We start from the raw sequence: 13,875 nt of genomic DNA on the forward strand, positions 1-13,875 counted from the left end.
TGTTTATTGCGATTTCATGTGCCATTACACCCACAAGAGCGACAGGGACGGAGCTAAGGAGGGCGAAAGAGATGGCGACAGCCAACGAAACTGCCTGCTAATCTGTTGATAAATAAACAGAGTGCACAACTTGATGGCTTCATATCAACTAAAGGTACACGTAAAAAAAAATTAAAGCTTAAATTAGAGGAAATCGTGCTTGCAGTGCATGAAAATCGTTCTTATACTATACAAATTTTACTAAGATACTTTATAGAATGATAAATACAAAACATCAACCTATTTGTTATGCTTTGTCAGTAGAGCGTACATATTACTTATATTTTCGGATTTATTTATACACAATGAATTATTTTCTGTGTAATAAAGACAAATGTCAAAGCATTTTTACCTGTGCCATGGCCACACTTTCGCACCCCCTACGAATTTTTACATGCATCTCACGTCGCTCTCGCACGCAAATGTGACCAGAGTCATGAGAGCTGCCATTGTTGTTTTTGTCATTCATCACGGTCGTGGAGGAGGGGGGAAGTGTAAATAAAAAATTGTCACTTTGACACGTCTGATGGGTGCCAATTTCCCTATTTTCAACCCACCCTCGACACTTTGAATTTATTCGCCTATTTCCGAGCTTTTATTCGATATCGAATTTATTCATTGAAAATAGCTAGATTTCTGATTCAGGCGAATCGTATTTAGATTAGACTTTGACTTTAACTTTGGTGTGATGTATTAATTTATTTCGATTCAGTTGGTTGACAATGTTAAAGCGACACTATCCGATTAAATAGTAATGAAATAAATAAATTCCAATTTATTCAGTTAGTTTCCATGCAGAGACTTAACGAACGAAATGGGAATTTTTTGGATTGCAGCTATATCGTTCTCGTGGCAATTTTCAGACGCCTTTTATTATATGCCCAAATTCCTTTGCATTCCACCATATGTGGCCATTAATGGAAGCTGCTTGATTCCTACCCCCACAGAACCCACGATCCTGGTAAGGATAACTGATAATAAAATCGTAATTATGCTTTAACTAGCTTCGATACCAAAACTTTTATATCTTTTTCAACGTTTATTATTTGTAGCCCTGTTTGAAGAACCTTCAAAACTCAACGGTGTTTCCGAAAAATCGTGAAGTAGTTACCGTTAGTCCCCCGAATTTAATACCGGAAGATGGTGATACTATCGGAGAAGGCCATTCGAAAGATAAAAAGCCTAATATTCCTATCAAAATACCAGTAAAGGTGACTACTCACTACACATTTATTTTCAAGATAATAATATTTACTTAGCCTATTTCGGAGAATTCACCAATAAATCAAATACCTCAGGAAGCAGGAGCCGGAGTTGAAGGCGATAAGACAAAGGAAGATTTAAGTCCGGTACGGAACTAAGAAGTTATACATCAGTGCACGAGTTCATTTATTATTTTAATAGGCTGTTCCGGATGCAAATAAAGTGCCTACTGAGAGTTCGGAAAATACCTTGGATTTGGAGTCCAATGACAACAATATTGGTAAACCTGAAGACTCCAATCAAAACGAAAGTAATCCGGATAGTATAACACAGGTAAGAACTTTATAGGCGTGTCAACATTTTTAGATACATTGTAATTCATTAAATAGAGTAAACATAAAAATTCGACCTTAATTTCAACAAGTCCTGGACAGGAAACAAATGGAAACAATCTTCCGGAAAAAGGTTCTAATACAAACAGTAAATTAAAACCGGTATGAAAATTGCTTGTTTTTGTAGAAAAACCCAACAGTCGAGGGTTTTCGAGATTAAACACTACTAATATTTTTTTTAGCCAATTTCGGAATATTCCCAAATAAATAATATACCCCCGGAAGAAGGATCATTTGAAGGCGATAATACAAACAAAGATTTAAATCCGGTAATGAACTAAAAAATTACACATCAGTGCTAGTGATTTTTTTTAAATATTCAAATAGACCGTTCCTGAAGAGAGCAAAGTGCCTACTGAAAGTTCAGAAAATACCTTAGATTCGGAATCCAATGACAACTATGTTGGTAAACCCGAAGACTCTGATCAAAACGAAAGTAATCCGGATATTATAACACCGGTAAGAACATTATAGGTGTGCCAACATTCTTAGATCCATTGTATTTCATTAAATAGAGTCAACATGAAAATTCGAGCCTAATTTCGACAAACCACGGACAAGAAACAAATGAAAGCTACCTTCCAGAAAATGGATATAGTACAGGCAGTAAATTAAAACCGGTAAGAAAATTGTATTGTTTATGATTGCAGAAAACATTGTAGTAGAGTAACCCAGCCCGAGTTTAAACAATAATAATAATTACTTAGCCTACTCCGAAAAATTCCCAAATAAATCAAACATCTCCGGAAGCAGGAGCAGTCGCAGGCGATAATACAAACCAAGATTTAAATCCGGTAAGAAACAAAGAAGTTATACATCAATCCACCTGTTTTTATTATTATTTTAATAGACCGTTACCGATGCAAATAAATTGCCTACTGAAAGTTCAGAAAATATCTTAGATTCGGAATTCAATGCCAACAATATTGGTAAGCCCGAAGACTCCAATCAAAACGAAAGTAATCCGGATATTATAACACCGGTAAGAACATTATAGGTGTGCCAAAATTCTTAGATACATTGTAATTCATTAAATAGAGTCAACATGAAAATTCGAGCCTAATTTCAACAAATCCTGGACAAGAAACAAATGGAATCAGAGATCCTGTAAATGGATCTAAATCAATCAGCATATTAAAACCAGTAAGAAAGTTTGCAGAAGATTGCAAAAAATATTTTTGTAGAGAAACCTAACAGTCCTATTTATTAGCCTATTTTGGAAAATTCCCAAATAAATAAAATACCTACGGAATCAGGAGCAGTTGAAGGTGATAAGACAAACAAAGATTTAAATCTGGTAACGAACTACGAAGTTATACAATAGATCACCTGTTATTTTTATTATTTTAATAGGATGTTCCTTATGTAAATAAGTTTAGCTCAAAAAACACTATAAATTCGCAGTCCAACAATACGAATATTAGTAAGCCTGAAGACTCCGACCAAAACGAAAATAATCCCAATATCATTACATTGGTAGATGAATATAGTTTTGTTAACTTCCTTAGATACCTTTCAATTCATTTAATAGAATAAAACTGCGAATTCGAGCGTTACTTTAACCAATCCTGGACAAGAAACAAATGGAATCAGAGATCCTGTAAATGGATCGAGTGCAAGCAGCATACAGAATGTTTCGAAACCAAGAAAGCTTGATGGTAAAAATTTTGAAAGTAACCTAGGCGTAGGAAACGATATTAGGCCTGGAAACATTGTAAGTACTAATGCAGATTTTACATGTTTTATTACTAATACTGCCGAAATTATGAACTCAAACGATACAAAGGCAGAAGACCGCAACCAGAATCTGAAAAAAGAAAACACAATTGTGTCGGTAAGGAAACACTGTTTTTACCTTTGATAAAAAATGACAAGTGTTTCAATAATTAAATAGTCAATTTCGGAAAATCCTACAATGAACAAAACTGGTGATTTACTACCCGAAAACATGGAAAGTCCAACAAAGCTATCAAGTGTTTCCTTAGCTAAGGTAAGAGGGTTTATATACCTGAAAACCAAATTCATAAGTTTGCTATTCAGTTTGTAAATGATTGAAGTTTACCAATTATTGATCGAATACGATTTCAGAATTAATATCCTAAAAGCATAGGCAAACTTGTTTTTCAGATACCTAGTACAAGACCTACTATTTCTCAACCTCCTAAAAAGGGAATTAGTATTTTGCCGCCCAAAATGCCCCCAAGAATTTACTATGTAAGTTCCAAACAATTGTCCAAAAATACGTTATTAAATAAGTCTTTTTTTTAAATTAGGATTTGAATCCTCCAAAATCCGAAATACCTTCGGTAAGCATTATATTATTATATAATATTAAAAATTAATGCCAAATAACAACTCTTTATGTTAGATTTCAGGAGCAGATGCTGGCTTTCTTCCGATAAGTCCTTCAATTCCTGATACAGATAAATTAAGCAGTGGCATCTTACCATCAGAAATACAAATACAAACAGCTTTACCCGGTGTAAGTTATAAAAATGAATATGAAAGAAAAGTTTAATAATAATTTTATTTATTGCGCTAAGGATTTAAATCCTTCAAAAGATCCTTCGGTATGTTCCGAATTTCTAATCTGTAATCCAGACTTTATGAATACTTTGTTGTAGATGCCCGAAATGGTACCAGTGAGAGATCCTTCAATTCCTGACACAGAAAATTTGATTAAAAATACATTGCCATCCGAAGGGCTGTCAAAAATTGTCTCCCCCGGAGTAAGGTTTTAAAAGATTTCTGAATAATATTTTTTTAAGTTCAAATGTATTTAAGGATTTGCATACACCGATAATTCCTGATACTAATGAAGTTATAAATGGTTTATTACCATCCGAACGTCCGAATCAAATACCATTGTCTGGGGTAAGAATGGAAAGAAATTCGTAAAAATTCTTATATATTATATATTATATTTTCTTTGTTAGAATAAGGGTCATCCAAATACTCACCCAGTATGTATTGTAGTCACATCTGACTCCAGTATCATGATAACTATCTATATTTTAGATAACTGGGGTAGTATCTGCAACTAAGCCAGTAGTTCCTGCTCTTCCTGGCACACATAATTTGGTAAACAGATAAAACAAGCAAGAATCTATCAATCCGAGTTATATAAAAATATATGACTCAAATATTTTTTGAACATTATTAAAAACAATAAGTTCATTCTTTATTACAGGTGCCTGTGCCCAAACAGCCAATACTGCCAAAGATTCCTGATGCGGATCATTCGATAAATGAAGAAGATTTGAACGCTAAACCACAATCACCTAAAATTCACATACCCGGGGTAAAGAATTTAAAACAATCATAAGAAAACTTAATTTATTGGTAAGACTATGCTTTTCAGGCGCCGAAGATAATTGATCCCAAAATTCATATTCCTGAGTCAAAAGAGCCCATACTACCAAAGATTCCTGAAACGGATCATTTGATAAATGAAGAAGATTTGATCGGTAAACCACAATCACCCAAAATTCACATACCCGGGGTAAAAATTATAAAGAAGTCATAAAGAAACTTAATTTATTGGTAAAACTATGCTTTTTAGGCGCCGAAGATAATTGATCCCAAAATTCATATTCCTGATTCCAAAGAGCCCATACTACCAAAGATTTCTGAAACGGATTATTTGATAAATGAAGAAGATTTGATCGGTAAACCACAATCACCCAAAATTCACATACCCGGGGTAAAAATTATAAAGACGTCATAAAGAAACTTAATTTATTGGTAAAACTGTGCTTTTTAGGCGCCGAAGATAATTGATCCCAAAATTCATATTCCTGAGTCCAAAGAGTCAATACTACCAAAGATTTCTGTTGCGGATCATTTAATTAATGTAAAAGATTTGATCGCTAAACCACAATCACCCAAAATTCACATACCCGAGGTAAAGATTATAAAAGAGTCATCAACTTTAATTTATTAGAAAAACAATGCTTTTCAGACGCCGAAGATAATTGAGCCCAAAATTCAGATTCCCGAGGATCCAAAAATGCCCAAATTAATTAGACCTGAAGACCTATATCCGAAAGATATAAATATCTATGATCTTTTGCCCAAGGACATGTTTGCCTAAAGCCTTATTTTCACCGGTGCTTAAAAGATAATATATTTTTGAAAAATGACACCGGGCTTAGTTGTGCATTGAGGAGAAGAATAAATGAATATTCAAATGATTTATTTGAATTTTACCATATCCCTCGGTAATAATCATCGCGTGCTTTTCTCTGATGTGGTCGGGTAGTGCAAACTCATATTCTAATTTTATGCAAATTATACGCTGATTATGCTGTCAGCATCACTGGAGGTTCCGCACATTTCATTATGTATCTACATACATGAACATGTACAATGAAATCTCATTCCGTTTTCATTTTGCTGGTCGCCTTTGTTGTTGCCGCTGTGGTTGTTGCTTAATCATTTCAAATTTTATATGGTAATTGTTGTTCGGCTGCCTTTGGCATGCAAATGTTTGCCCGATTGCATGTTGACCATTTGTTGTTTGCAAAACAGTTGCCATTGTGATTCGTAGTATGTCCTCACAACACCCTAGCAAATGCATTCAACTTCGCCACCTGTCACAAGTCCATCGAATTGATTGCTTTTCGTTTGGCAGTCGACTTTGTGGGATAATAATTGAAACATGCTGAAATCATACTCTTGACTTATGTAATAATCTGGATTATTAAAAGAAGAACTGGTTTTACATTACTAAATCTAGGACTCTTAACTTGTCCAGATAACATAATAAGGTTAAGGTATTAAGTTTAAGTCCAGAACTAGGCTTTTCCAACTAATTAAACTAATAAATAATGCTTAAGAGCGCTCACAAGCCTACGATGGTTCTCCAAAACTTGTAATAAGTTATCATATGATAACCGAGCTATTATTAAATTAATTATTGATTGTTATGGCAAAGTATGGTAGTCCCAGAGCCAGTGTACCATATTCAAGGGGTTCCAGCATGTGGTTGCTGAATCTCACCCCCATTATTAATACAAACTTAAATTAAGGCTCAAATCCAGGCCGCCGTCATTATCAGGATATGGCAGCAGCGGCAGGATCAACAGGAATACACAAGCAGCAGGTCCTGCCACATCCGACAAATGCAATGCGGGAAGCGAGGACAGCAATATCGAATCGTACAACATTTCGCAGCGGCATAGTCAAAATATCTAACGCACAACAGCTGGAAGACAAAGCAAAGGCGGCCAAATCAACGGCAACGGATGCGAGAATGTTTATGCCCATTATGAACAGCATGGGATGTGTGGGTGCACTGGGAGAAAAGAGAGGCAATTACTTACAAAAACATGTCGATTGGCTGCACAGTAATAATTGCAGTCCCAGTTTAAATTTAAGTTGGACAGCAATTACCATAGACATTTTCCTTTCGTTAGTCAGAGAAAAAGTGTCCAAAATTTATCTCTGTGTATGGAGAGACATGGGTGCATGTGGGCGGGTGGCAAAGGGGTGAATTGCGGTGCCAGGCATTCACATACCCATCGCATAAACGTTTTGTGCATTGCAAATCTGTTTGCCGCAGGATCCGACCCAGTTGAAATCCTTCCAAATTATGCACGAAAATTATGTGTGCGAAAGCGAAAATTCCCGCAGACAAACTGGCATTGCGAATATTGCGCATACGACATGTGTTTGGCATATTAAAATGGGGCACATGCCGAGCTATTGAAGGAACAACCATCGACCGGGATGTGCATTGTCATTAGCCCAATTCGCGAATCGCTTTAAGTCACCCCTCACCCCTCCGGCGGATTCAATTGTTCGCAATCATTTATCAAATGAGTTTTCACAAAAATGTCACACAATGCAATTTCTGCTGCTTCTGGGAATGGGAATCCGGCGAAATAAATGATGCCAGCTTGCATTCCAGTTTTAGTGTCATAAGTAAATCCCGGCGGTATAGAAAAATGACTAAGAACTGACGGGGGAAAAGTTAAAGTTGCCATGATATAGACTGCTGGCTGGCATTATTACATTGTTGCATAAGACAGGAGCAGAGAAATGTGAAATCCGCTTGTGTGTTTGTGTGTGTGTATCCTGCAACCAATAAGTTGCCAGCAGCCGTTGCCATTGCAGCGAATACCCTTTCTGGCTGCCTGACATTTATGTACGGCTATGTATGTGTATGTGCGATGTGCGAGCATGTGTGCGTGCACATTCGCTGCAGTAACAACATAAAGCTTTTAATAAAAATGTCAAGCGCATTGAAGTGCATTGAGGAAAGTAGCAGCCAAATGTGCACGTCGCCGAAAGGTCAAGGGGATGTAAAGGTACAGAAACATAGATAAGTTTTTTCTATTAATTTCAGTAATAAATTTATGTGTATGTTGTCGTTATGAGTCGTTAATCAAGATGATTGTTACGTATACAGCAACTTCATTGACAGCAGTGCTTACTGTGGCTTTCCATCACAAATCTCCTTGCGCAATCAGTTCTTTTTCTATGAATTCCATTAAGCTTGCAAATATTAAACTTTTAAATGCCTGAGTTTGACCTTTTGCGCCAAGCATTGTTGGCCTGACATGTGTCAAATATGTGTTACCAAATCAAGCTGCAGGTCGCATGTGCTCGCCTTTGTTTCACACGACTAGCTCTCGTTTGAATGTTGGCTAACCAAGCTGGCCCAAACCGCACCCCCTCCATCCTTCCGGCCCTTTGACCCATTCTATTAGCAGGAAAAGGTTGCGAGTGCAGTCAGCTGAAAGGAGGTATGCAAACGTGTTTTCCTTGGCTCCTGCAGTTGGCTGACAGGATGCTGGACCATCTGCAGCAGCTCGGCTGACAATTTTATTGACAGCTCGACATTTAGATTGATTGCAGTTGCAGTTGCGCAATTGCAAACGATAACAATACGTGGTGCAATTTGCTCCCCTGTTTGGCTCCCTTTTCTATTTTCTTTAATTAAAAGTTTAGCCAAATATTGTTTGCTTTGGCAGGGAAAAAACATTCGGGAATGTTAAGGAAATTTCGGTATGCAATTTTCTTCACTTTTTTGGTTACTTTCTCCGGTACTGTTCTGCACCTTTTTTGTTTGCTTATTTCCATTTTGACAGGCAATCGTGTAAAACTATTTCAATTTGGCAAAACACCGAAGGTAAGAGCTTACTCTCGCAAAAGTTTTGCAGAAATGAAATTATACACGAAAAAATCTTAAAAATCTTTAGATACTGAGAGATAGTTATACCCGTTACTCCACGTGGATTGCAGCTTTTTAAATATAATATGAAAGCCGGCATTTAAGCAATCACTATAGCACTGAAAAAGTTGACAACCTCAAAACTTCATACGTTTGGGGCAGCTCCGGTAACATTTTAGTTCACTGTCTACCGTTGTTCAGTCTACATCAATTTTAATTGTGATTTTTCGATAAAGATTGTTATGAAAAAAATGGAAAACCCAAGCGAGATTACTGAGGAACAGCCACCTACCACACACGACTACCAGCCGCGTCTGAACAAGGTGGCCCAAAAGTTTCTCGCAGATTTGGATGAGGAGCGCCAGCGTTTGTCCGCGGAGTTTCCACTTTGCGCACTGCTAATCGACGAGGGTAAAATCAATTCGGCCCCTTTGCAGGGTATTTTAATGGTACTAATCCCACATTGCAGCTAGGGACCATGTCTACGGCACTGGTCGTATTCCAGGTAAGGAGCTCTACGCAGACGTGTACCACCAGAAACCGATGAAGATTATCCAAAAGGTCTTCGTGCCCGTTAAACAGTATCCCAAGGTGGGTTTTATACAATTAGCTGTCCTCTCCGTCCGCAAAATAAATCCGTACCCTTGCGCAGTTTAACTTTGCTGGCAAAATCCTGGGGCCCAAGGGGAACTCGCTGCGTCGCCTTCAGGAGGAGACCCAGTGCAAGATTGTCCTGAAGGGTCGCAGTTCCATGCGCGATCGTAACAAAGAGGAGGAGCTGCGCAGCGACCCGAGATATGCCCATCTTCACAAGAATCTCTTTCTGGAGGTTAGCACGGTGGCCATTCCGGTGGAGTGTTATACCCGCATGGCCTACGCCCTGTCCGAGATCCGTAAGTATCTTATTCCAGACAAGAACGACGAGGTTTCTCACGAGCAGCTGCGCGAGCTGATGGAAATGGATCCCGAGTCGGCCAAGAACTTTAAGGGACTCAATCTGGAGGCCTACAGGTAATGGCGATCTTATACCCCTCGCTTACCGATGCAAATTAACTTACTTAACAAGCTAGTTAAGCATGTGGTATACAGCGGCTTGCCATTAGTCCAATGGTAAATCTAGATTTCGAGTAAAAATCTATTGTTTCTTTGCAGATCTTTTAGCGACAACAGCAACTTGATTAAGCCGGTTGTGGAAAATCCGCCCGAGTAAGTTCCTTGTAAAGTATAATTTTGTATCACTTAATGACCCCACCAGGAGTCCCCGCGTAGTTCCCTGAATCTAGCCAACATGCGTTGAGCCACCAACTAATATTTTCATCTTTATAGAGTCGCCGATATGGATGATTTGGATTATGATTATGATGAACATCGTATGCCCCCCATTCATCTGCCTATGGGCTATGAGTACAGCATACGTAAGTGTTTGGTAGTGCTTATTACAAATAAATTACAAATAATAATCAAATAATTTTATAGCACGTCCATCATTAATAGTTCCGAAATTTAAACGTTCATATCCGTATTCGACTGACATGAAACATGTGCCCGAACCGCCCATAAAGTCCTATAAGCCCAATCCTGGTATAGACACCTACGGTATGAAATCCATACTGGGAGCGCAGTAAGAAAGCTGCATTCAAAATGATGCAATCAATGAAGAAACATTAACATTTATAAAAACGCAATTTCCCACAAACAAAACTTTTATAATATAACTTTCCCGAGTTCGTAAAAAAACGGAAATAAAATGATACGCATTGAATGAATATAATAAATTTTAATTTTTTTCAAACTAACGGTTTGGGTGCCTTGGAGTGGGCGTGAATCTATGTCACTAGAATCTGCATTCTTAATTTCAACATTTTAGCTTATATAGTTCTTGAGATCGAGACTCAAACGGACAGACGGACATGGATAAATATCCATAATATATAACTTTATATGGTCGAAAACGCTTCCTTCTGCCTGTTACGTACTTTCCAACGAACTGGTATAATTATTAATACTCGTATTTAACTATTAAGTCTTTACCCAAACACTTAATGCAAGTGGCGTTAAGTGTTTAAGCTCTAATTAATCAATATCTTTCGGTCTTTTGATTAGAAATTCCCACTTGTCAGCGACTTACTTAGGCATCAACTCATCAATTCTCAGACAGACTCACAGATACATTTTCCGGCTCACACACAAGCCTGTTGACAATGGAAAATGGCCCCTCCCCTCTCTCAATTTTCCGCCCACGCCAGGACACATGCACATATGTGTGTCGTCCTTCCACTCGAACTCGGCGTGGCTGTAAATTATGCATACAAATTAGAAACTACCGTCGGATGGGATGACGTAAACACAGAAATGTTGAATAATAACATTAATGAAAACAATGCAAGGACAGACAAAGCCAAAGTGGGTGGTGGGCTGGAAAAGGAGGGCATGGAAAAGGACAAACAACTACAGGAAGCAAAAGCAAGCAGAAAATTAAACAGAACAATGCAGTAGCAAAGCAGATGGCGACAAGATAAACACATACACTTCATCCATCTAGTCATACACTTCCCAATACTTATAGATACACTGGAAAAAAAAACTAAGTTCATGATTGATACTTCTATGGAATATTTATACTTACAAGCAAGTAAATCATAATATTAATGGTTAAACAATTGCAGTTTACTAATTATTGTTTCTAGTTTATGGATTTTGTAGTGGTTCCCTTTTTTTCCAGTGCACGTGCAACTTTCCCAACAATCACAGTCAGTGCTAAAACGAAACAGACAGTACAGCAAGCCCTATAAATTTGATATGTCCCTGCTGCCGCTTAGCAACGTCACATAAAAAGCAAGGAACTAGACGGTAAAAGGACGAAATCCCATCAGCTTTGATATGTCTTTTAAGTAATATTTGTTAGGCAACAAAACAAAAATAAAGTGCTTAAATACCAACGGAGAAGGCAAAAAAAAAAAAAAAAAAAACAGATGAAACATTTCAAACTACAGACAACACAAAGTTTTAAAACTGCACATTTATGGGAACAGATAAAATTTGGCAAGCAGAAAGGTATATATCTCCAAATCTGTGATTATTTTTGCATGTTAACTAATTCCTTTTGTCCTGGCAACACAGAATTTTTTGTTTTGCTGGGGGATAAAATGGGGAAAATATTCAAATAAAAATGTGTTACCACTAAAACAATATTTACTTGTGAAGGAATAATAAACAATGAAGTTACGCAGCATATAAATATATTGAATAGCTGAAACTACAGATATGTACGTTAAAGTGACGCATGAATTTAGCCCTAATTTCATCGTTCTAAACGCTTTCTTCGCAAGTCTTTCATTTTCGGCTCTGCGGTTTGGTTAGCCGCATTTTCGAATGTCCCGCAAATGAGATATGAAATTACTGACCCCACGACCACCACCCAGTCAAAGTCACCTTTTGCGGCTGGTTTTGGCCAGAGAAGGCCGCTCGCTTATTCATTCGCAACCGCAAATCTTTTATTTGACTTCGGGCAACTTCAACGTGGCATGACTCTTACTTTGGAACACTTTAGCCACTAAAAACAATGCTCGAAAATGCGGTTTTGGCACTGAATATGAGTGGGGGAAATCTTTTCGTGCTAGGTGAGTTGGCGTTTTGGTTTTGCAAAGTTTTTTAATTAATTAAGAAAAGTCTAACTGAAAAGTTGGGGCAATTAAATGTGAGTTAAAGTCACCAGCGGCGAAAAATACAAAAAAATATGAAACAGGATGAGCGAAACGGCAAAGAAAATATTTAATAAGTCACCAAAGATGACGCAGTCACGTTTTTTCGGTTCAACAGGGAAAAGACAGAACGGGGATGAGTTTTTTTGGGCATACGGATGCCCCAGCTGACGGTCCACATATGTGAAACAAATACAAGTATATGTACATATATACTGAAGTGGGCCGGAGAAATATATGTTTATATGGTGTGCTTACACTTGCTCAACAAATATGCGCCTAATAATGCCGGAGGGTGGAGATTTGTCTGTTTCTCTCCCTGGTTTTGCCATGTTCCCAGCAAAGGCTTAAAATATTTGCACGTAAAATGTTTGGCGGAAAATCTCAACGGATACGCACACACTCGAATTTACACACACACAGATACAGCGAGACAAAGATGGAGACACGCATTTGCGTTGTCATAACGCAGCTGTTGCGTTCTACATGGCGTATGCGTAATGCCTTTCAAAATGCCATAAGCATGTGCCTTTAATGACATCATTTTGCCTGCAGAAATGAAAATGGCTGCCAAGTGTCAAGAGTTGATGGTTTTATTGCTATATTATTGCATTTAAAAAGATGAAAATGCAAATTTAAATGGTGCGCCAGAATATAATTTAAACTCGGCTGTGGTTCTGAGACCTCAACTTGGCAAAGAGTAATGTTTCAAAAGAAAATATAGTATTTTAAGAATTTAAATACAAGGCAAGCTGTGAGTGGAGCAAGTATTGTAAGCTAAATAGCCATACCAATTATTCTATAAATAACAAAGCATCTTTTATAGTTCAGTTGGCAAAACAAAGCTCTCGGAACATTTTTTGCAAGCCAAGTATACATTAGTCCTAAGAAACCCAAGAGCCTTACTAAATTAATCAGCATAATTGTGCCTTAGACGCCGTCCTAATTTATTAATTAGTGATTCGTTAGTGGTACGCACTCTGGCGTTTTCCCAGCCGCCACACACAATCCAGTAAGCAGTAACACGGAAAAATATTCCAAAAAACGGCAGCAAAGTGTCGCAAAGGAAGAACCGAGCTCACTCGCCTGAAAGCTGAACACGGTTTACCTGTGCTTAATTAAAATAAATAGACACATGCTCCACTCTACCATTTTCCCCGCCCTCCGCCCACTTTTCCGCACCGCATCCTTGATGAGCCGCTCGTTATTATGCAGCCAGCGTGTTTGGTATTAACCAATATAAGTAGTCGGCTCTGCCAATTTCCATAAGTCAACAGGGGGAAAATAAAACGAAGTCAGCAATTAAAAGTGCTGTTCATCAGGCGGTTAGTTCGGTTAGCCAGACTAAATATTTCCCACTCCT

At 37.8% G+C, this 13,875-nt stretch overlaps 2 protein-coding genes across 2 annotated transcripts; both read left to right on the forward strand.

The window, feature by feature from the left end:
- The first annotated feature begins 844 nt into the window (after positions 1–844).
- LOC6615436 (probable serine/threonine-protein kinase DDB_G0267686) lies at positions 845–5,821 on the forward strand. Its single transcript, XM_032715514.1, has 29 exons — positions 845–1,000; positions 1,092–1,250; positions 1,299–1,388; positions 1,444–1,575; positions 1,632–1,736; positions 1,817–1,903; positions 1,962–2,093; positions 2,150–2,254; positions 2,342–2,428; positions 2,485–2,616; positions 2,673–2,777; positions 2,845–2,931; positions 2,988–3,110; positions 3,166–3,348; positions 3,421–3,468; positions 3,529–3,624; positions 3,762–3,848; positions 3,908–3,940; positions 4,003–4,116; positions 4,178–4,204; positions 4,259–4,363; positions 4,419–4,508; positions 4,571–4,597; positions 4,653–4,715; positions 4,825–4,935; positions 4,996–5,136; positions 5,197–5,337; positions 5,398–5,538; positions 5,596–5,821. The coding sequence occupies exons 1-29, from the start codon at positions 854–856 to the stop codon at positions 5,725–5,727; spliced, it is 3,030 nt and encodes a 1,009-aa protein (XP_032571405.1). The 5' UTR covers positions 845–853; the 3' UTR covers positions 5,728–5,821.
- Positions 5,822–8,955: 3,134 nt separating this feature from the next.
- LOC6615437 (KH domain-containing, RNA-binding, signal transduction-associated protein 2) lies at positions 8,956–10,577 on the forward strand. Its single transcript, XM_002039783.2, has 6 exons — positions 8,956–9,222; positions 9,281–9,402; positions 9,464–9,822; positions 9,964–10,017; positions 10,138–10,226; positions 10,288–10,577. The coding sequence occupies exons 1-6, from the start codon at positions 9,054–9,056 to the stop codon at positions 10,434–10,436; spliced, it is 942 nt and encodes a 313-aa protein (XP_002039819.1). The 5' UTR covers positions 8,956–9,053; the 3' UTR covers positions 10,437–10,577.
- Positions 10,578–13,875: the final 3,298 nt, after the last annotated feature.

This window comes from Drosophila sechellia, chromosome 2R (genome assembly GCF_004382195.2).
Source record: "Drosophila sechellia strain sech25 chromosome 2R, ASM438219v1, whole genome shotgun sequence".
Classification (NCBI taxonomy): domain Eukaryota; kingdom Metazoa; phylum Arthropoda; class Insecta; order Diptera; family Drosophilidae; genus Drosophila; species Drosophila sechellia.